This window comes from Penicillium diatomitis (genome assembly GCF_028827545.1).
Source record: "Penicillium diatomitis strain IBT 30728 chromosome Unknown utg000015l_segment0_segment0, whole genome shotgun sequence".
In the NCBI taxonomy this organism is placed as follows: domain Eukaryota; kingdom Fungi; phylum Ascomycota; class Eurotiomycetes; order Eurotiales; family Aspergillaceae; genus Penicillium; species Penicillium diatomitis.
The window spans coordinates 1,091,204-1,113,330 of NW_026623187.1; the positions used below are offsets into that span (position 1 = coordinate 1,091,204).

The window sequence follows — 22,127 nt, forward strand, 5'->3', positions numbered from 1 at the left end:
GATTTTCGATCATAGCCTTTTTTTTTTCCCGAGTGAGTTGGATGCTTTTAGATCAATAAGTAGGATAGGTTGACGGTCAAGAGTTTATTATAGATATTGGTCTCAGGGGGAGTCTTGCAGAATAAGCTCTGAATAGTTTCAGCGAAATGGAGGTCGTTATCAAAAATAGCTCAGATAAAGTCTAAACACAGGCTGGGCTGAATCACCTGATTTCCATTCTGTCTGTGAGGGCGAAAGGCCTGTCCCCTACAAGGGGCATCCGGGTATTGTTCACTCCGTCACAACGGAAGACTTCTTACCTCCCATCGACAAACACCATGTATTACCTCTTGCAAGCATTTCTGGGGTTCTCAAAGGCTCCTCCTCCAGGGGCCGGAGTGTCCTCGGTAGATGCCAGGGATGCCAACCCACAAGGGATGGCGCACTCCTGACCATGCATACCTCGCGGACTTGCCGGTCTACTTTCATACCTGGCTATTGCTATAGCCTCGGCAAACTGCAACAGAGAATATGTCACTCGAGGTGTACTATGACGCAGGGAATGCCGAGCGCAGGCTGCTTCAATTAATCCCTGAAGGATCGGTTTTTCTCCCTGGTTCGAAATCGCGCCCCCCCCCCCCCCCCTGTTTCGCTATCATAAGGAAGACCGGTCAAGCCCCATATCGTGTCGCCAAGGGCCCTGCATCATCCCATGGGAGCTCGGAAAGCTCAGAGCCCAACTGAGGGATGATCAAACTCGCCAATCGGGACGATGAACACCGACGCGAAAATGGTACGCGGGAGACAGGAATGCGAAGGGCGTTGTTATGTCCACATTGCGGGGACCTCTCCTGTCGAGGGCCAGAAGTACAAGATGGTCGCGGGTCGCAAATTGACGAGGTCGTTGTGTCTGTGATTGTGTGACAGGCTCGATTCCTTGGAGCTTCGCTATTGCATTATGAAGACTTCCACGACAATACTTGCAATTACATCATGGGCGAGTTGTGGGATTGTGGCAGCAAAGCCGATATATGATCATCAAGTATGCCTCCACTTCATCGCGAATGCGTGGCTTTTCGTACGTTGCGTACATTGCTGATGATATGCTAACGTCTTTGTACGAAAAGCCTGCGCTGCTTCACGGACTACAGATCGAGGATTCGGATTCATACTCACCACCCTTTTATCCTTCGCCATGGATGAATCCTCGCGCGGAAGGATGGGAGGACGCGTATCAAAAAGCGCGGGACTTTGTATCCCAGCTGACATTGCTGGAGAAGGTCAACTTGACGACAGGTGTTGGGTGAGTGGGCCTTTTTCGGTTCAAAATCTATATGTCTGATTGTGCGAAGAAGACTATATTGACTTATCCTCTCTTCTTGAAAGCTGGCAAAATGGACCCTGTGTTGGTAATACCGGATCAGTACCTCGCCTTGGTTTCAAGGGACTCTGTTTGCAAGATTCCCCTCAAGGTGTGAGATTCGCAGACTATGTCTCGGCTTTCACATCCAGTCAGATGGCAGCCGCTACATTTGACAAGACCGTTCTATATGAGCGCGGTGTTGCCATGGCCCAAGAGCACAAAGGCAAGGGCATCACGGTACAACTGGGTCCTGTAGCTGGGCCGATGGGACGCGCTCCTGAAGGAGGTCGAAATTGGGAAGGGTTTTCGCCTGATCCCGTTCTGAACGGCATCGCCATGGCCGAGACGATCAAGGGTATGCAGGATACCGGAGTAGTGGCCTGCGCCAAACACTACGTCGGGAATGAACAAGAGCATTTCCGCCAGACAGGCGAGGCCGCAGACCACGGATACATTATCGCCGAATCGATCTCTTCTAACATTGATGACCGCACTATGCACGAAATGTACCTGTGGCCCTTTGCCGACGCTGTGCGTGCTGGTGTTGGTTCCTTCATGTGCTCCTATAATCAGATCAACAATTCCTACGGATGCCAGAACAGTCACACACTGAATAAGCTCCTCAAGAGCGAGCTGGGTTTCCAGGGCTTCGTGATGAGTGATTGGCAGGCACAGCATTCCGGCGTGTCATCGGCCCTGGCTGGGCTCGACATGACGATGCCGGGCGATACAGTATTTGACTCGGGATTCAGCTTCTGGGGATCCAATCTCACTATTGCCGTTCTGAACGGTACCGTGCCCGAGTGGCGCATCGACGATATGGCGATGCGTATCATGGCAGCCTATTTCAAAGTCGGACTGACTATCGAGGATCAGCCTGACGTGAACTTTAACTCGTGGACCTTTGATACCTACGGATACAAATACTTCTATAGTAAGCAGGACTATGAGAAAGTGAATTGGCATGTGGACGTGCGTGCAAACCACGCAAAACAGATTCGTGAGACTGCCGCCAAGGGAACCGTTCTGCTCAAGAATGTCAACGGCGCGCTTCCCTTGAAACAACCTCACTTTGTCGCGGTGGTTGGCGAAGACGCGGGGCCAAACCCTAAGGGTCCAAACGGATGTGCTGATCGCGGCTGCGACGAGGGTACCCTTGCGATGGGATGGGGATCTGGGACGACTCAATTCCCATTCCTTGTGACTCCAGACTCGGCGCTTCAAGCCAAGGTCTTGGAATATGGTGGTCGATATGAGAGCATCTTTGACAATTACGACAGCAGCGCTATCTCCGCGCTTGTCTCTCAGCCAGACGCTACTTGTATAGTCTTTGGTAACGCGGATTCTGGCGAAGGCTATATCACCGTCGACGGCAACTGGGGCGACCGGAACAATCTCACTCTGTGGCAGAATGCGGATGAAGTGATCCGCAATGTGAGCTCTTTGTGCAATAACACCATCGTCGTCCTTCATACTGTCGGTCCAGTTCTGCTGAATGATTACTATGAGCATCCCAACATCACTGCGATTGTTTGGGCCGGTCTGCCTGGAGAGGAATCGGGCAATGCCCTTGTGGATATTCTCTGGGGCTCAGTCAACCCAGCTGGTCGAACCCCATTCACCTGGGGCAAGTCTCGCGAGGACTACGGCACCGATGTGATGTATGTTCCCAACAACGGAGACCAGGCACCTCAGCAACTCTTCTCCGAGGGGATCTTCCTCGACTACCGACACTTTGATCAGGCCGGCATTGACCCGATCTACGAGTTTGGTCACGGTCTCTCATACACCACGTTCTCCTACACCGATCTGCGCGTCGTCAAGAAGCACGCTCGTCCCTATCGACCCACGACAGGCAACACCATTCAAGCCCCCGTCATCGGACCCTTGCCTAGCCAATTCCTCAGCGACTACCAATTCCCTTCGGAATTGAAGTACATCTCAACCTACATCTACCCCTACCTCAACAGCACCGAGTCACTCCGCGCCGCCTCCGAGGACCCCCAGTACGGCAGCACCGCCTTCATCCCGCCTCACGCCCTCGACGGCAACCCGCAGCCTCTCAACCCAGCCGGCGACCCCGTCACCAGCGGCGGCAACAGCATGCTCTACGACGAGCTGTACGAAGTCACGGCCAAAATCACCAACACTGGCGGGTTAGCCGGTGACGAGGTCGTCCAGCTCTACGTCAACTTGGGCGGCGACAATCCACCTCGCCAACTCCGTGCATTCGATAGGATGCACTTGCTTCCGGGCGAGAGCAAGACTTTCAGAGCGAATTTGACGCGTCGCGATTTGAGTAACTGGGATGTCAAGACGCAGAATTGGCGCGTGATCAAGTCGGCCAAGGAGGTTTATGTTGGACGGTCGAGTCGGGACTTGCCTTTGCGTGCACGACTCGAGGCGTGGTGATTTTTTATTTTCTTTTTGGTGAAATGGGTCCTATGGGACATGAATGTGAAACGAGGTTTCTCGATGAGACGTTTACCTGCTGCAATGTCTATTCTCCTTGCGAGTCTGCTATAAGCTGTATTAAACAGCTATGAACATTGAACACGATGCTCGATTGATCTCTACCGATCTCATCCTATACGATGGGAGAACATGCCAGAACCGAGTGGCGCACCATGATATGAAAATGAGATGCTCAAAAATTAAAAGTCCAAAATCACCACTACAGTCTGTCGCTGCTCGCTACCTAGTACAATACAAGGTTACTGACTCTAGTAGCCATCTATCAAACTCATTGGCAATGATCACTCAACATGTTCAATACGCCCTTCTTTATCTCTGCAAAATTGCAAACTGTGCCAGATGTCCTCACCACTTAGCACTTACTATAATTAGTCAACACCCCTACACTTTGAAACCGTTCCTCTCCTCTGGAGTCTGGATGGATTGACCCGCCATGGCCGCTAAAAGCCACCCGTACCCCCCCCCCCCACCCAACCCAAGCCAAACCGAACAGGGACATCCCTCAAAATAAAATTCTCTCGTAAGCGCCAACCCAAAAGGGCAATCTCATCAAGATTTGAAGATCCCTCGATCCCTCTTCTTCTTGCCGCAATAAAAAAAAAAAAGGAAAAGAGCAAAGACACCGCGACGGTAACTTTTATATTCTCCGAAATCCGTTCTACCCTCACTATCAGAACTCCATTACCACTGCACCTTTCTCCCAACTATCTGGTGACTTGCAATTGTTTCAACACCTCAACCTTGTCCACTGCAATAATCCATCTAAAACAACCCCCTCATCCTCCCCCTCCCTGAAAAAAAACAACCGACCATCTCTCTCTACTCTCTACTCTCTATTCTCTACTCTCTATCCTCCAATCTTCTCCGAGACTCAAACCAGATACCAGAATCTCACCAAACCCCCCAAAAAAAGAAAAACAAAAATCCTCGAAATGCCAATCATCAAAGACTTCACTCTACCACCCTCTCCCTCTCAACTTGACATCCCCCAGGACTCTTCTCCTTCTAACCAGACCTCCGCCATCATCGCCTTCATCTCCGGAAACGACCCAGTCACCCAGCAGCCCTGGTGTCCCGACGTCCGCGATGCACTCCCGCATCTCGACGCCGCTTTTGCAGCCCCCGACGCGCCGGCTGTGGCTGTGATTTCGGTGGGCGAGAAGTTGGTGTGAGTTCCCTTTTTTCTTTTTAACTAAACTTCCCCCTTGTGTTCGTTTTTTTTTCCTATTCTCGCTATTGATCCTCTCATCTTGGATCAATGTGACGAGTGGGTGGTAGGGCGTCGACCAAAAAAGAAGGGGGGAACTGGCGCTCTATTTGTTGTGTTTTCGTGTTCTGACAGGGTCATCGCAGATGGAAGGATCCCATGAATGTGTACCGTACGCAATGGGGGATTAACAATATCCCGGCGCTTGTGCGCTACCAGCACGTTGATGGGGAGGTGAAAGAGACGAAGCGGTTGATTGAGGGCGAGATTCTGGATAAGGCTAAGGTGCAGGCTTTTCTTGCCTAAGGACGGGCGTGAATAGATGCGATGTTCGGTTGACCTTTCTTTTTTGGGGGGGGGGGGGGCGTAAAGGCAGCATGAATGATGATTCACGTTTATCCAGGATCTCCAATTACGAAAGCTCATGTATGTGACTCAATTAGGGACGTAGAGCCATGCTCAGTAGAAGAGAGACGAGGGAAGCGGGAAGTGAAAGTTCAGTTTGTTTTGACTTTTCTGGATTGAAGATTATGGTTGTCCCGATAGTCGCAAGATAGAGAAGTACCGAGGGTATATTTCAAGTTCAAATTACATATTAGACATGTGCAGGGACATCCAAGCTCGTATACATTCACCCGCATGTCCGCCTTTCAAAAATTGCTCGCTCAATGCCTGGACTAGGCCGTGAGAAGCCACACCCTCAGGCAATCCGCTCGTGCTTGTTCAAGCAGAAGCCTTGAGCTCCGTCAGAATCTCATCGGCAGCCTTCTCGGCAACCATATAGGTCGACACAGCAGTGAAGGTACCCGGGATCTTGGGATAAACAGAGGCGTCAACAACACGGAGGCCGGAAACGCCACGGACGCGGAACTTGGAGTCCAGGACAGCCATGGGGTCGTTGTCCGCACCAATGGGGCAAGTGCACGAGGCGTGGTGGCCCCAGGCAGCGTCCTTGACATATTGCTCGATGTCCTCCTTGGACTGGACGGCCGAGCCGGGAAGGACCTCGGTAATGGGGACGAGCTGGCGCTTGAAGGCATCACGCGCGAGCTCGATAGCCTCGTACAGAGCAGTCAGATCCGCGTCATAGTCACCAACGCCGGTGTCGAAGTAGTTGAAGATGATCTCAGGCATATCGAGAGGGTCGGCAGATTGCAGAGTGACGGTACCGGCGGTGTTGCGTGGGTGAGCCTTGAGAATGGCCCAAGTGAACCAGTTGTGCTCGTCCGTGGCGTTGATGCTGTAGTTAGGGAAGTAGCCACGGAAGTTGACGGGTCCACCGAAGCAGAAGATATCAAAGCTGTCGTCGGCAGTCACCGAGCTCTTGTAGAACATGGTGGCAGCGAGACCGGGGGATGAGTAGATGCCGTGATCTCCCAGAACGGGGGTCTGCCAGCGGTCGATGCAAGGGTCGGCCTGGTCGCGGATGCTGAAGGTGCACTTGTTCAAGCATGAAAAGTCCTTCTCGACCCGACCTTGAACAGAGATCTCGTAGTGATCCTGCAGGTTGGTACCAACACCGGGCAGATCACTGATCACCTTGATGCCGAACTTTTTGAGCTCATCGGCAGGACCGATGCCGCTCAGCTTGAGTAGCTGGGGCGAGTTGTACACTCCACCGGCAACGATAACCTCACGGGAAGCAGAGGCGGAACCGGGAGTACCATTGCCAGCACGCTTGGACATAGGGCTGGCCTTGTAGAGGTGTTCCCCCTCAAGGAACTCCACGCCGGTGGCACGGGGAGGAGTCACGGATTCATCAAAGGTGACCTTGGTAACGTGGGTGTTCATACGAACGTCGAGGGGATAGGCCTTGGAGCCATCAGCCTTCTTCGCATCGCGCACAGCAATGATGAACTCGCGAGCACCGTTGCGGTGAGCGTCCTTCGTAGAGATGGGGATCTGGTAGTAGCCAGGGTCGTGATCGCGGTGGGGAACATCAGCATTGGCATCACCAGCCAACAGAGTGCCGATGTTGAAGACGTTTTGAGTCAAGTTACCCAAGGCAAAGGCTCCACCGGTCAACATGCTGAGAAGCTGAGGGTCCTCCAGAACAATGCTCAAAGGAGCAGTCTCGGTCGACAACCAGCCGTCATAACCGTGGCCCTTCTGACCCGGGAGGAGGTAATGGTTCTTCTCCAACTTGGTGAAGTAGTTGCGCATGTTGTCCGGCGACCACGAGCTGTCCCCGGTCAAGGTCGCTATGTAGTCAAAGTCGGATTCGTGAGGGTACACCGCAATCAAGGCATTGTGAGCAGTGCATCCTCCAAGAGTGCCTATAGGTAATCACGATGATGATCAGTATAACTTCATTGCTTCCATGCGGCGCAGACGACATGCTGATGTCTTCATACCTGTGCGGGGATACAGAGTACCCAGCAACTTTGAGCCCTCGGGAGGGCTCAGACCAGTGTACAATTCACCGCTGGGGGTTTCATATGAGGTTTTGAAGTCACGAGCCTGACGTTCATCGTCTGCGTAGTGACGAGCAAAGAAGTTCCATGAAAGCTTCTCATCTTCAGAGGATCTGGCCGAGTAGGCAGGGATTGTGTAGTTGTAGTTTTCACCCTGATCGTCACCAGCTTCAAGCAACAAGGTCTTGTGGCCAGCCAGCGCAAGACGAGCTGCCAGAGGGCCACCTCCGGCACCTGAACCCACGACAACATATTCGTAACCAGTGATGTTGACGGCACTAGCGACACCAGCAGTGGCGGCCAAGAGGCCGAAAAGATGAGGAAGGATCATCTTTGTGCAGAAAGGAATGGCTGCCAAAGGATGATTTGAGACTTTGGATCTGGTGAGAAACAAGAATCGTCTCTTATATGCTGTTAAGAATCTCCGCTAGATTCTTTTTCTTTTTTCCTTGTCATCGCCCCTGAAGTCGAAATCTTCCCTCGGTGCGACGCACACCAGCCTCTGAGCATCCATCGTGAAAAGCTACTTGCTTCTTCGCTTTGACATGCTCCACATGTCCATCCTGGCCGTGCGGAAACCGTTGAGAACCGTTGAAGTTACCGTGCCGCGGCTACTACTGTTAGACGGACTGGAGACAGAGTCCAGCCAAGACCTGAATCGTCGCTAAATCATCCCGTTGTTGCCAATTGCAGCCCGCGAATGGGGTGAGGAACGGTCCGTGTCTTCTATAAAGGTCCCACCGTGTATAGTCCACACGCGGGCAAAGTGCACACAATCTAGGCCGTTTTAAGCACCTAGTCCCGAGCGATCGTCAAGAAGTTTAATTTGGGACACGGAATTCCCCACAAGCTCACCTGCCCATCCCTGTTGATCCTACTGCTGAAATCCGTTTTTTTTTTCCCGACAGAGAGAGATCCACACCTCTGGAATACGAGGATCGTCTTTGAGAGTGTGGATGAACCAAATTTGAATGATGAAAAGAGTTGATTGACAGGCATGACAGGCATGACAGGCCTCGTGGAGTAGAGATCTGTGGGTCTTTCAAGTGGTTCTTCTTCAGGGGAAGTGGCTCATTATCCTGTCTGCCACGTGAGCTTCTGGGTTTGTCCAAGAAGAGATGAATGTTCAGTACTGGCCACAGTAAACGCTTGGCAGATATTCCGCCTCTCAACGCCCTTCGGGCTTTGCTCATTCGAGCGTTGATCAACCGCTCAGACCATCGCGGTTTCCACCGCGGGCTTGGGTTCCTCAAGTGGATACGCTTCCGGCAGTGAGTTTTGAAAGGCATGAGAAGTGGCAACTTGGAATCGGTCCCTTTCTTCCTCTTTCACTTTAGACGCATCGTGCGATAGTGGGTAGGGAGGCAAGTAGCGGAGCATGTTGTGGGAAGGTAGTTAGCTTTCCAAGGAAAGTGTAGTACTAGTGGTGTTGGAGGCTGTTGAAGGCGGCCAACCTAAAGTTCTGACCGACTGATAAGTCACCTCCAGTCACCTCAGGACGTGCCCACCTGGCATTGTTCACACAAATTGATTTCTAAAAAGCAATAATAAAGAAATCTCTGGTTGTAACAGGAGGCAGCGCCAGTTCGCCAATTCTAATTCTTCATCCCACGGATTCGTCACGATATCACGTTAGGGAAGGAGCCTTCCTCGTCACCGAAAGCAGATCAGCATCGTCCGCCAATATGCACATCTTAACAAAGGATATTGTCGGGCAAAAAGTACAATGAATAATGGCTAGCAGTTTGAAAGTTCCTATTTACTCGCTAACATCAATCTGGCTTGATGCATGCTAGAATGGGCAAGTCTCGGATGTCCTGGGCCAACCAAAACACGCTTGTAGCGGTAGCCAAGAACTACTGTTTCGCCATTGCTTCTAAAGCATGACCAATCTTCCAGTGGGACAATGGTAGATGAAGGTACATGAGAACGAAATTTAGAGCTCACTAGGATAGCTGGCAGTATTTGATAAAGCCTGCATTAGGGAGATCGCCAGAAAGACTATCCAACAAGTCTATCCAGCAACCAACGAGACTATCCACGAAGACCCGTAGAATTACTTACCTCCTGGAGAGTCAGATCCTGATGACTTCGGATACTCTGAAAAGCGCGATACGCTATCAGGCGCTATTTGTATATGTCAATCATAATCATGAGAGGACGGGTAAGGCTCTATGGAATTATGAACATCACTTCACATGTAGGCGCTAGAATTCATGAGCTGACACTATGAGATTCTTAACATAGCTTTCATGTCTACCGCAATAAAGCACAAGGTCTGATGCTTGCATTGGTACCTATTACCTGTAGCCCACTCATATGGTGTCGGCGTTAGATCTATCGTACTAGATAGAAGTCAGTCTGGAATCGGCGTCTACTATCTTGGTGTTTGTATGGCATGTGATACTGCCGTCTCATCCCGGCCCATAGCCTAGATAGAATCGCTCCTCGCTAGTCAATCTCACACTCATGATTCATCCCTTTCTCACATCGTGCAGCTGCACCTTGCCACCTACTGTAGCTGCACCTCATCATTTGGCATTCCCTGATATAGTAGACTACAACTAATAGACCATGAAACATGTATGATAGCAATGTTGACGGGGAGCCTCTTATGTATGGTTGACTTCCAAGCATGAGTTCCTATCTATGACTTGCGCTCCGTTGTAACAGTTTGGATTGATCTTAGAAGAATCCGGATGCCAAAGTAAGCGATTTTGTAACTGAAATTCAAGGCTAGAAAAACTTAGCACGACTCTTTGCGAAGAAAGTTGTGAAGAGTTCATTATTTCTTAGTCCATAGGTTTACCAGGGAGGATATGACAAGATAGCCTTTTGATCGAGAATATGAGCTCACTACATGATATTTAGCATGTGATTCTGCCAGTCAGTTCAGATTAGGTAGAAGTTTAGAACCTCTGATACGCGACCATCTCGCCATTCCTTCCACCTCTTTACTGCGCTGTCTTGGTTAACCCCCTTAATATCTTATAATTACTCCATATGATGCCGCTCTGTATAAGACTTTCGGTAGTAACTTCTTTGCACTGGGGAACTCGGAGTCTTGTGAACACACACTCATGGAGCGCCGCTCTCTCTTTTATCAGCTAAGGCTTCTGACACTGACTCATTAATCAATAAAGGAAGATCTTCAGCACGTCATAGTCGAACCAGACCCACAAGCCTGCCTTGTCGACGCCTACAGCGATTCTGTCAATGTAAAGCCAATAGTAATGGTGACCTAATCACTTTGATCACCTACCTAGGCGCCTCAAGACGAAAGCCGCCGCCGCCAAGATGACTACAGTATGAGCCGTATCATCTCCAGCTCAAGACTTTAGACCAGATCACCAGAGCCTTGTTTAAAAATTCTATATGATCTGCGAATTTTACAGATACTTGGACAATTTGAACACTGGCTTATTGCTGCTGCAGCCACTCATATGGGCACGCCTCCACGCCTGCGCAGGCATTCTACGGAGTCTTCTCCCATGCTCTTCGAGCGGCCACGCCATGTTGAAAATGACGACACGAATCGTCACCCGATGAACGATTCCAGATTGGGTGAGCCTTGGAAGTCTCATAAGGCTCAGTCATAGTGACTGGTCATTGTTCAGATTCGACGATGGTTTTCAATTGCCTGTCCATCCGGGTGCGAAATCCCTTGCAAGGTAAGAGTACTTCCTCTTTAGTGCTTGCCGCATCCGAGGACTAACCACACACCATCGCTTTATACACGGGAAGAGAGTCGTCGGATACCCTACACAGACAGTCATATGCTGTCTCGATAGATCATAGCGATGTACAAGCACTAAAAGCACGCTGTTCCCCACGCCCAGATGCAGAAACGACTATTCATGATGCAGTGTCACATTTACAGCTCCATTTAGGGCATTGAGCGCCTTGCACACCCTCGGAGCTCAAGGAAGCAGTACCTAGATCACGTCCGCATACACTCATATCACGACTGCCATCTGAAGATCGCATTGGGACTTGTCTTTGACCTTTGCAGAACGATGAATGATGAGAGATGCATTATGCGATTCAGTTCGACCGACGTGCCAGAATGCCGTGCACTCAGTAAGAGTTCTGTCCGAATTTGAGTTGAAAGGATCCTGTCTTGATAGAGAATCTTTTAATATCGCAGTCCTGCACTATGTGCGTTCCCCCGCTGACGGCAAGGCCACAAAGGCTCTCTATCATATGAGCCGCGGATGCTATACATTCACGGATAAGGTCAGAGTGCCTTATGAGAGAATGAAAGAACATCATACTCTGGATTCGATCGTTGCGCCTTGGCGACGGGCGATTGTCTGCAAAGTTGAAGGATGCCGAAAAGTACATCAAGCTCATGCTCGACGATGGCCAGCTGTCCACATCGAAGTAGTATTTCTGGATCTTGGCCTCTATGCAAGAGTTCAAAATGAGCATCATGGACAGCACCCGTCAATGGAATCTATATCACAAAGCCCGCATCGCACTCCTGACGATCACGCCACACAGCTTAAATCTCTCATTCGACAAATTAAAGAGTCATGCGGTTACCCTCGACGAGATCAAAACCCAAAGCGATGACACGGTTGAGACGGTGAAAGGCCGTCGAGACGGCCTCGTCAATGTAAGCGCTCTTAGTGAGAAGTGAGAGCCGTGACTCTAACCCATCGGGGCAGCAAATCAAGCTGCTCAAATGGGTGAGCATGATCTACATGTCTCATGCCTTCTGTACTGCTATCTAGGCTGGATCAGAGATGAATACGGCCGCGACAAAGACTGCTTTTGGTATAACGGCCTATTTGCTCAGCAGGGTGAACTTTGTCACTGTGGCAAACGTGGGGGATCTATCCACGCGCAGTTGGGGCAGATAGGGCTATCTATACAATCTACCGGACTTGAGAGTTGTGCAGGAAATGAAGAGTGAACCTGATACACGCCTCAAGCAGATGGGGCATGATCTGGAGACATTCTGGCCACAGCGAAAGATCGGACCTTCGGAGTGGCTCATGGTGCAGTACAAAGTCATGAAAATGGTGAAGGAATTGCCGCATAGGAGACGCACAAGACGTGGAGATGAACGGGAGTGTTTCCTTGAAAATATCCTCTCCTCGTGGGCCGACAATGTTTCTAATCTTCTCAGCGTATTGGGTCGACCCGGAATCGTGACATTGGGACACTTCTACCCGGTCTCAGGAATGAGCAGGCTTATAATGATCATTAACTGGGCAATTTGATGCACACTGGGATCGTAGCCGTCTAATTCAATCTGAGCCTTTCCTATTATTTGATGGCTACAGCCTGGAGATTATTGCCGACCCACAAGGGTGGCCTTCCTCCTGGCAGGCCGACGATGTTGATGCTTTTGACTGTACCCTGTCAGGTCTGTACCAACTCCTCCTACGTGACGGCGCCCAAACACCACTAGACAAAATTCATCCATACAGAAACCGGCCTGATGGATTGTGCGAGTAATTGCTATCATCGAGAAAAAAGATTCGTAAAATTTCCTGCTCTTCCCGCCAAACTTCGCATGGCCCTGATAAAACCCGAGTCCATCCAGTAGCTCCAAGCCATCGCGTTCTCAAAATCCTCCAAGCTCAGTCTCGACCCACGAAACAGTGAACGGACCATGTTCCCCAAGCGCGTGAATGGGGCACAACTCATATAATCAACCGCTAAGAGGTCGTGCCTACTGTAAGACCATGGCTAGAAATGAAGGTTTTCCAGCAATGACCGCTGAGTAGACAATGCGGTTCCAAGAAGCTTGCGACTCCCATCTCTCTTGCTGTGTAAATTTGCCTTTTGATTTGACCGAAAAAACGAAGAACATAATCGCATGGCTGGTCTGGCACGACCAAAAGCCTCCGATCAATGAAGCACAGAAATGATGAGATGCCGTATGCAGATTTTAGTCGTGAGGCTCGTGGAGACACCGTGCCGCGAGCCACAGGCTCACACACGGACACGTAGAAAGAGATATAATGACGAAGGGAGCCAATGCGAGCTGGCCCGACTTGAGGCAGATGCAAATAGTAGAAAGGAGTCCAATGCAGCACGGAAGAATGAGTAGATCTTCGGCCAATCAACCAGAACCTCTACCACCACGATACGCCAAGCTTCACGAATCTGGGACTAAGAGAGAAACTGAAAGGGACGACACAGGAGCGACGGAATGGGAATTTAGTCATGAGCATGCGAGCGGGGCGGAAGGCGAGCAGATTTGCGGAACATTCATCGATCAGATAGCGTACTTGCGAGTCCACTCACGAGCCGTTGCCTCATATCGTGGACGGTCTGTCTTGTAGACATGCGCGATCTCGGGCACCAGCGGGTCATCGGGGTTGGGGTCTGTGAGCATAGAGCAAATCGACAGTAGAACTGGGCGAGGTTAGCGCCGGTGTTTTCGATTGGAGGCTTGGAATAGTGGCAAGATGTGCAACTGATAGGGTATTTAAAATTGACTTACCCTTGGAGATTGTGAGAGCGGGGCTCCATTGGTCCCTCAAGATGTCGAGACAGATGCTGCCGTTGGAGTTGATATTGGGATGGTAGATGCGGGTCGTGAAGTTGACCTTAGGAGGCTTGAAGGGGTAATCGGTGGGGAAGTGAATAGTGAGGAAGAAGACACCACCAGAGTAGGGCGAGTCAGTCTGAACAGAAAATATTAGTACCATTGTAGACATTGGAAATGAGCGTGTCTCAGGACGGCTCCAGCTGGAGAGGCGCATCGACGCCTTTGATGGCCACCAACACCTCTAACAAGATGGAGCAGTTGTCCTGATTCGTGAAGCAATGACGAGAATAACACATTCGACTCACAGGGCCCATAATGGTCGCTTGCCAGTGGAACTATTAAGGCAAGAATATCTTAAGGTCAGTTAAATGCTCTGGCTTCATGTGCGTCGATTGCTCCGGCATTCCGACAGCCCGCGGATTTCAAGGTTTCAGCCCCGCCGGACGAGACACCCCTCAAACCGATCGTCTGTCGATAGCAACAAAAGGAAAGGGAAGGAGGCCATACCAAATCATCTCCAACAGGTCCGGCAGAGCAGGAGGACGGGGGATCCCTATAGAAGTGAAGAGGAATGTTAGTTTCTCCAAGTCTTGCTCGTGTGATGTTTTCAGTCTGTAGAGGGGTAACGGGTGGTGGGATGAGGAGCAGAGCCTTACCGGCCGAGATCAGTGAGTTCCTTGTTAATGCGCTTGAGAGCCATGGCGACGGTGAGATGTTATGAGGTGTGTGTGAGGTGAGGACTCTGGAAGGAGGAGAAAACTGGGTCAGCGATCGGAGGAGGGAGATTGAATCGAAGAGTCGGGCGTTCCCACGTACGGTTACGTCTTTGTGTGGAAAAGAAGAAGAGAAAGAAGAAGAAAGAGGGGGAAGTCGGGCGGGTCAGTGATGGCTAGGTATTACCAATACACGCCACTCCATGACACATCCCTCTGCTGCGAGTTTGGCTCTGCCTGGGTGGGCCGATCAGGTTTTTAATCGTATCTAGTGTATTGAAGGAATGTTTGCTGATACAGCATGGTAATATTGAGGTTATCTGGCTACCAGAAGGCTGAGCCTGACTCTAGAAGTTTGTTTGACTTTGTGAAATAGATTTATGACCAAGTTTGACCTGCAGCATCATATATCGGAAGTCTCACACGAGACTTCTCATGTTGAGAGAGTAACTCGATGATGTCACGTGCTGACACGGCGCTTGTGATCGCCCGTTGGCCCAATGAGGGAATAATTAGCGCTCCCATTGCTCCCAATCTAAAACTGAAAGATGCTATATACAAAAATAGTCGCCTGCCTGGTTTGATATTTCAGGCAAATGATGACGGGTATACTATGTAGACAGTGGACACAAACTTTCAACATGCCAGCGTCGGTTGCAGATACTTAAACAAAGGCCTGCTTGCCGGTGATTGCGCGGCCGAGAATAAGAGCTGTCACAAAAAGCAAAGATGATCAGTTTCATGCCCAATAAACCTTGGTCGCTGCGCGACGGGTCAAGCTCAAGTACTCACCATGAATATCGCTCTGGCCCTCGTATGTTTGCACTACAAACAAGTTGGCGACATGACGTCCGATATGATATTCGTCGCTGGCTGCATTGCCTCCGAAAATCTCCTGAAGACTGTATATGGCAATTGGTTAGCTTCGAACATGGAATCCGTCTTCCTCTACAATGCAGTGTAAAGGTTGGGTAGCGGAATTTCGGAACTTACATTCGAGAATTGGCCAAGGCCCGGTCGCAGTTCTGACGCTTGACCATGGAGATCATTTCAGGCGTGGCTTTGCCGGCGTCCTTCAGGCGAGCCACCTGCACAGCAGCCAGCGTGCCATAAGCAGCATCCGTGGCCGCATCAGCGAGCTTCTTTTGGACCAGCTGGTACTTCGCCAGAGGATTGCCCTTGAACTGCTTTCGCTCGAGACTGTACTCTCGGGCCCGTGCGAGACAGTCTTCCAGCGCGCCCATCGTGCCGAAAGCGATTCCCAAGCGAGCACTATTGAGACATGTGAATGGGCCCGTCAAACCTTCCACGTCGGGAAACATGTTCTCTGCCGGGACGGGGCAGTCGTCCATTTGAATCATGCCGGTGATGGACGCTCGGAGAGCACTTTTGTTCTTGATGGCGGGTGTCTCAAAAGTACCTGGTGGGCATCGTGATCGCTCGACGAGGAATCCCTTGATCTTCCCTGTCGTTTCCAGCTTCGCCCAGACCAACGCCAAGTCTGCGATTGGGGAGTTGGTGATCCAGGTTTTGCTGCCTGTCAACAAATACGTCCCCTTCTGAGTTGGGTGCTCGCGCGCCACCGTTTCCATAGAGCTGGGATCAGAGCCGTGATTTGGCTCCGTCAGACCAAAACATCCGGAAAGCTTACCCTTGGCTAGTTCAGGCAAGAATCTCTGCTTCTGTTCGTCCGTGCCGAATTCGTAAATACCTGTCATGGCTAATGAGCTCTGGACCGACATCCCTGAACGATATCCAGAGTCCACTCGCTCAACCTCCTTGGTGATCAACCCAGATGCCACGGTGCTGACACCGGCACACCCGTATCCTTCGATCGAAGCACCCAAAAGGCCGATCTCGCCCATCTCCTCCAGGATCTTGCGATCATAGTCCTCATTCCGGTAGGCATCTAATGGAATTTTGAATTAGACTCGACTTGATAAATAACGTGAGCAAGCAATGTCACGTACCTAGAACTCGTGGTAGCAATCGCTCCTGACAGTACTGTCGAGCGGTATCTTGAATGGCCAACTCCTCTTCCGTGAATAGCTCCGCAGAGGCGAGGGGGTCCTCCCAATTGAACACTGCGGAGGATGACGCGCATCGACGACCAGCGACAGTGCGGCTTCCTTGGACCGAGCGGACAGCCGCACGGAAAAGCGAGCGGTTCATCATTTTGCTTTCAATTTTCAAAATGCAAAGTATAGAACAACAAGTGGAAAAGAAATCGGGGTAACCAAATTGCCAAGTATCATCTAGGAGAATCCATGGTCGCTCTGTTGCGGGGGAGCTCAATCAAATATGCGCTAGCCGCCGGAGAACCTCGGCACCTCCGAGGTTTGCAATCGCCGAGCACACTGCGGCCCGTCGGACTCTGGGGTCGGTCGACTCTTCACGTAATGATTCGATCGATCGACCGATTCGTGTGTGAGTCTACCTCCTGGCAATCAATTACCGACTGCTCGGCCATTTTCGGTGCTTTTGCAGTACTCCGAGAATGGAATAGATTATCGGGCGTTCCGGTATGAGCATCGTAGCTGGAGAGCTACTATGCTAGTCTTACATACTTATTGAGTTTATTGAAGCCCGTTCGAAGGAGCAAGGCAGCATGGTGGACGTAACTTCATAACGTAGTCGACGCATACAGTCATTCCGTTTAGAATGCTTTTGTTCAAGAAATCTTCTATGACCATATATACCACTTACGCGTCCCCAATGTGATAAGAAGTCAGGTACATGACGCCTTGCACACTCTATCAAGCGGGCATCTGGCTTTGCAAAAAATCGAATACGCCCGTAGGAAAGTACTCTTCATCAAATCCCCATAAATCCGCCATCATAGGATCCACGGAGCCTTCTGAAAGGCCAGGATCACGCTTGGACGGAAGTATGTTCGCGTTGAACCCATTGCTGCGTTCGGCAGACAGAGGAGCCACCCCTAACAGAGGAGGCGGATGATTCACAATAGTGTCCCGCTCACCTACTACCTGTGCACCAGGGATAACGACTGGCTTGAAGATCGAAGACCGCTCAGAAGGAGGCATCGGCCCATAAGATTGGGGGCAGCCTTTTCTCTTCTCCCATTCTTCAAGACCGGTCAGCATCTTTCGTAACCCGCGAGCGATATGGTGACTCAGATGACGCTCGCTCGCGCGCTGGCTACAAGTTACCATGACCTCGACGATACGGCCAACTATGAGCCGTACGTAGGGGATGTCGATGGCAAGGTCGGCTGAAGAGATAGACGTGATCTGGCCGCGGCTGAGTTGGGTGGGCTCAGTAGAGCAGGACTTGACCGCAATCTTCATGAGAAACACAGCGGCAAAAGTTATCATGCTGTGAAGGTAAAGCGGGACCCCGACCAAGGCACGCTGGATATCTCGCTCGTCCAGTACCACTTGCAGAGTAGCAATAGCTGATTCAATGGCTACGTTGGCAAGCTTCCTTCGCTCTGACGACATTGTCTTAGAGGAGGTGCATGAGTGGTACGTACGGAGGGCAACCGAGTTGAGCTGCAGACGAGAAAAATGATAGTGCATGTATACCGCTTTATATGGGTATGCACCGACATGACGACTCCCAGCTAATTGTCTGTCAGCACGAACCCGTGACAAAATGCTCCGGTTTATCTTACCAAGACGTGGAAGCCATGCTGACTTCCAGTCCACCAATTCCTGATCAAAGTCATCAATCTTCGAAAACTCGGTCTCCGGAACCTCGAGTTCCACGTCGGGGCCGAAAGCAAAATATATGCGAGTAAGTACGATGAACAAATCGACCTGGCTATGAAGCCTCAAGTCACACTGGGATATTGTGGGCGATTTTGTGAAAGCATTATGTTGAGTTATGGCGGGATCTTCGTGAATGATTGGAGGCCGGCCGTACGCTATTGAGAAGTGATGCTCCAATGTCTGATGCAGCCCAGATGTTAGACTCAAATATGGCCGTGTTCTCGAAAGACCATTTGTACGTACATATAGCAAATACCACAATCTCGCGTGCTCTTGATGCTCAGAAGAGCCTTGTATGGCCTTTCGGAAGAATTGGTGTATGTTTCGCTCGGTTGCAATGCGGACCGCGTATCCAGAGAGCTTCCAGCTCACGTCTGCAAGCCAAAAAGCTCCGATACACAAGGCACGAATGTCATCCAAGTTGTGGTGGTTCTCAAGCATCGACTCGGATGCTAATTTCGCAAATTCCGTGTAGCACGTGTCAAATGTTCGCTCCTTGGTTGGCAAATGCAGAGCTGTGACGGCGAGAATCGCAGCAGAAAGCATCGACGATGACCTTCGAGTCGATGTCAAATCCTTGTGTGCCAAGCAAGCCCCATCCCACAAGTATCGATTCAGCACTTGGTCAAAGTGATGGAAAAGTTCTTCTGCCTCGTTGATGCCTACTACCCCTCGGGAGATGAAGTCGGTAACCAATGCCTGATCCGGCGCGTACTCCTCGCTCTCCAGATTCTCTTTATTCTCGCTCAGTTGCGTCACCTCGTACAGGCTTCCCATGGGGGCTGTCACGAGCGATGTCTCGTCCGTCTCCTCATGGTCGATTTTGTACTGGGATTGTCGTTGGGCCGGGGCGTGGTAGGATGAGACTGATCCTACGGATCTTCTAGCCGTCAGGTCCAATGAATTTTTCTTACTGCGGTTTCCGTTGATGTAGCCAGCTTCTTCCAGAGACACTGTTGAATTCTGGCGTCCTCGTTTCCTCGATGGAGTCTCGATTGTTCCGCTCGCTGTCTGATAGTATGAGAGTTCCGGGAGTTGTGCCTTTCTCAGCAAGTCGGTCATTGCAAGCTCGACCATGCTTTTCCAACTATGAGATCATGCAGTTTGGGTGTCAGTCCTCTTGTCCTTGAATCTCATCAGTCCTGCCTGTGCGGTAGCAGATAGTTTGCGTGATAATTTTTAGAGGAGAGGTAAGGCTTAACTTACTCGGCCTCATCTTCCAGCAATGTCTGAAGACTCTTGTTTACGACGCATTCGAGGTTCATCCGCCGACATCTCGAGCAAATGGACTCTCCAGTTTTCATGTCACATCTCACTTTGTGTTTCTTGCATTCCGTGCACGCGCGTATCCTTCGGGATATCTTCGGGATATGTCCTTGTCGCTGGTCTTCCGGCGTGAATTCGCCCCCAGTAGTAGGTGAGGGAGGTGATGTACCATCATTAGTGTCAAAGTGAATGCGATTCTGCTTCATACTGGAATGCGCACCTTGTCCCGCAAGGGGGACTACAAATTCCGGGGAAATCAAAAAAAGGCGGGGTTGGCTCCGGCTCTTCTCCGATAAATATAGAGCCTGAGGCATGATATTAGCCTCAAGCTCCGGTCATGGGCCGGTTCGTTTCCGCTATCATGTGACTTTCCACGCTTATCTCGATACGGCTAAAATTGCGGCGCGTGTCTGATAGGCGAGCGCGTCATTCTCGTGGTTGGAAGCTCTGGAGCTTTGCAAGTGTGCTTCGCATACATTCTTTCCAATTCAGCGATTGCCAAAACTTTATTCCACCATGGGTATCAAGAGTGAGTGGGATTATCAAACTTCTTATGGATGTTCTTTGCTAATCAGGACTCAGACCTTTACCAGATCATTTCTGAGAATGCGCCCGATGCGATCAAGACGGGGGAGATCAAGAATCATTTCGGCCGGAAGGTCGCTATTGTGAGCTCTTCTCATGAACAATACAGGTTTTTTTTCCAAAATTTGCTAACGTGTGCACTCAATTTTGGCAGGATGCGTACGTCTACCACATTAAATGCGAATTCTCACACCTGAGCACTACTAATTCGGCGCAGATCCATGAGCATCTACAGCTTCCTGATCGCCGTGCGCTCCGAAGGTCAACAGCTCATGAGTGAGTCTGGCGAAACGACGTCACACTTGATGGGCATGTTCTATCGAACCCTGCGCATGGTCGACAACGGTATCAAGCCACTCTACGTTTTCGACGGAGCCCCTCCGAAGCTGAAGTCTGGAGAGCTTGCGAAGCGTGGTGCACGCAAGGCGGAGGCCGCTGAAGCACACGAGGAAGCTAAGGAAACCGGTACCGCGGAGGATGTCGAGAAATTCTCTCGACGGACAGTGCGCGTAACGCGCGAGCACAACGCTGAGTGCAAGAAGCTACTCAAGCTGATGGGTATTCCTTACATTGATGCGCCCACAGAGGCCGAGGCACAATGCGCTGTTCTGGCGCGAGCCGGTAAGGTCTACGCTGCTGCGTCGGAGGACATGGACACTCTGTGTTTCGAGGCGCCGATCTTGTTGCGCCACTTGACTTTCAGTGAGCAACGGAAAGAACCCATTCAAGAGATCCACCTAAATAAAGCGATGGAAGGTCTCAATATGGACCGCAATCAGGTATGATTCATGACGAAATCTGTGCACCGCACGTCCACTCTAGCTGTAGTATCCTCATCTTGCTGACGCTTGTCTCTCTTCTCGTTCCTTTAGTTCATTGATCTCTGCATCTTGCTTGGTTGTGATTATTTGGAACCTATCCCCAAGGTGGGCCCCAGCACAGCACTCGCCCTCATCCGTGAACACGGCACGCTCGAGAAAGTGGTCGAATACATGAACAATGACCCGAAGAAGAAGTACGTCATTCCCGAGGACTGGCCGTTCCAGGACGCGCGCGAACTCTTCGCGCACCCAGACGTGCGAGACGCGAACCACCCAGACTGCGATTTCAAGTGGGAGGCACCCGATGTGGAAGCCTTGGTGCAGTTTTTGGTGGCAGACAAGGGATTCAATGAAGACCGAGTTCGCAACGGCGCTGCGCGACTTACCAAGAACCTCAAGAGCGCTCAGCAGTCAAGGCTTGAGGGTTTCTTCAAACCGGTAGCCAAGACTGATGAGGAGAAAACCTCCCTGAAGCGAAAGCATGATGAAAAGCTCCAAGAGCAGAAGAAGCGCAAAAAGGACGAGGCAAAGGCTAAGAAGGAGGCTAAATCCAAGCCCCGTGGTGCGAACTAGAACCCAGGTAGACCAGTGTTTCTCTTCTTTGGGATGGGCCCACGGCGTCCGGCGACTGTTGCAACTTCCAGGCTCGTCGGAGAATCGGTCATCTCTCCGACCACGATTCTGCTACCTTTTCGCCTTTTCGTAAACAAAAATTTCTCTCACATTGTCTCGCTATTTCTCGAGTCAGGCGTTGGTGTTACGGCAAGTTTACATTGCCTTGTTGAGTTCTCGATTCTTGTGGGTTACATGTGGTGGTTTCCGTGACGGCCTTGATCAGGTGATTTCTAGCATTCAGCGATTATTCTTCAGTAGCCGAAATTCAATGAACGGCTTTTACTCAACATATCTGTAATTTCTCATGTCCGAGACTATGCAGGAGATATTTTCTGCTATGCTCTCTTCAGCCAAGCTTTTAAAAAGAGTCAATTCACTCTGGCGCATACAGGATCAGAGGGTTCATGTTGTCGGCGACGGTACAAGACGGTCGATTTTATTCTGCTGATC

The 22,127-nt window shown here is 50.7% G+C and overlaps 8 protein-coding genes across 8 annotated transcripts; 4 read left to right on the plus strand and 4 right to left on the minus strand.

Moving 5' to 3' along the window:
* Positions 1–937: 937 nt before the first annotated feature.
* N7539_009125 (beta-glucosidase) lies at positions 938–3,754 on the plus strand (the record flags this gene model as incomplete). Its single annotated transcript, XM_056938720.1, has 3 exons — positions 938–1,021; positions 1,107–1,282; positions 1,366–3,754. 3 exons carry the CDS (start codon positions 938–940, stop codon positions 3,752–3,754), a joined length of 2,649 nt encoding a protein of 882 aa, XP_056786097.1.
* Positions 3,755–4,749: 995 nt separating this feature from the next.
* Positions 4,750–5,330, plus strand: N7539_009126 (uncharacterized protein; the record flags this gene model as incomplete). Its single annotated transcript, XM_056938721.1, has 2 exons — positions 4,750–4,985; positions 5,171–5,330. 2 exons carry the CDS (start codon positions 4,750–4,752, stop codon positions 5,328–5,330), a joined length of 396 nt encoding a protein of 131 aa, XP_056786098.1.
* A 417-nt stretch (positions 5,331–5,747) lies between these two features.
* Positions 5,748–7,769, minus strand: N7539_009127 (GMC family oxidoreductase; the record flags this gene model as incomplete). The annotated part of the gene is made up of 2 exons (XM_056938722.1): positions 5,748–7,300; positions 7,379–7,769. 2 exons carry the CDS (start codon positions 7,767–7,769, stop codon positions 5,748–5,750), a joined length of 1,944 nt encoding a protein of 647 aa, XP_056786099.1.
* A 4,092-nt stretch (positions 7,770–11,861) lies between these two features.
* Positions 11,862–12,174, plus strand: N7539_009128 (uncharacterized protein; the record flags this gene model as incomplete). The annotated part of the gene is made up of 2 exons (XM_056938723.1): positions 11,862–12,056; positions 12,109–12,174. The coding sequence occupies 2 exons, from the start codon at positions 11,862–11,864 to the stop codon at positions 12,172–12,174; spliced, it is 261 nt and encodes an 86-aa protein (XP_056786100.1).
* Positions 12,175–13,670: 1,496 nt separating this feature from the next.
* N7539_009129 (putative ubiquitin conjugating enzyme (UbcD)) lies at positions 13,671–14,646 on the minus strand (the record flags this gene model as incomplete). The annotated part of the gene is made up of 5 exons (XM_056938724.1): positions 13,671–13,810; positions 13,899–14,082; positions 14,252–14,281; positions 14,454–14,499; positions 14,603–14,646. 5 exons carry the CDS (start codon positions 14,644–14,646, stop codon positions 13,671–13,673), a joined length of 444 nt encoding a protein of 147 aa, XP_056786101.1.
* Positions 14,647–15,323: 677 nt separating this feature from the next.
* Positions 15,324–16,834, minus strand: N7539_009130 (acyl-CoA dehydrogenase; the record flags this gene model as incomplete). The annotated part of the gene is made up of 4 exons (XM_056938725.1): positions 15,324–15,370; positions 15,452–15,561; positions 15,653–16,568; positions 16,630–16,834. 4 exons carry the CDS (start codon positions 16,832–16,834, stop codon positions 15,324–15,326), a joined length of 1,278 nt encoding a protein of 425 aa, XP_056786102.1.
* A 581-nt stretch (positions 16,835–17,415) lies between these two features.
* On the minus strand, positions 17,416–19,862 carry N7539_009131 (Transcriptional activator of proteases prtT; the record flags this gene model as incomplete). The annotated part of the gene is made up of 4 exons (XM_056938726.1): positions 17,416–18,242; positions 18,294–18,570; positions 18,634–19,477; positions 19,597–19,862. 4 exons carry the CDS (start codon positions 19,860–19,862, stop codon positions 17,416–17,418), a joined length of 2,214 nt encoding a protein of 737 aa, XP_056786103.1.
* Positions 19,863–20,172: 310 nt separating this feature from the next.
* On the plus strand, positions 20,173–21,635 carry fen1 (multifunctional nuclease RAD27; the record flags this gene model as incomplete). Its single annotated transcript, XM_056938727.1, has 5 exons — positions 20,173–20,185; positions 20,239–20,324; positions 20,396–20,400; positions 20,459–21,020; positions 21,114–21,635. 5 exons carry the CDS (start codon positions 20,173–20,175, stop codon positions 21,633–21,635), a joined length of 1,188 nt encoding a protein of 395 aa, XP_056786104.1.
* Positions 21,636–22,127: the final 492 nt, after the last annotated feature.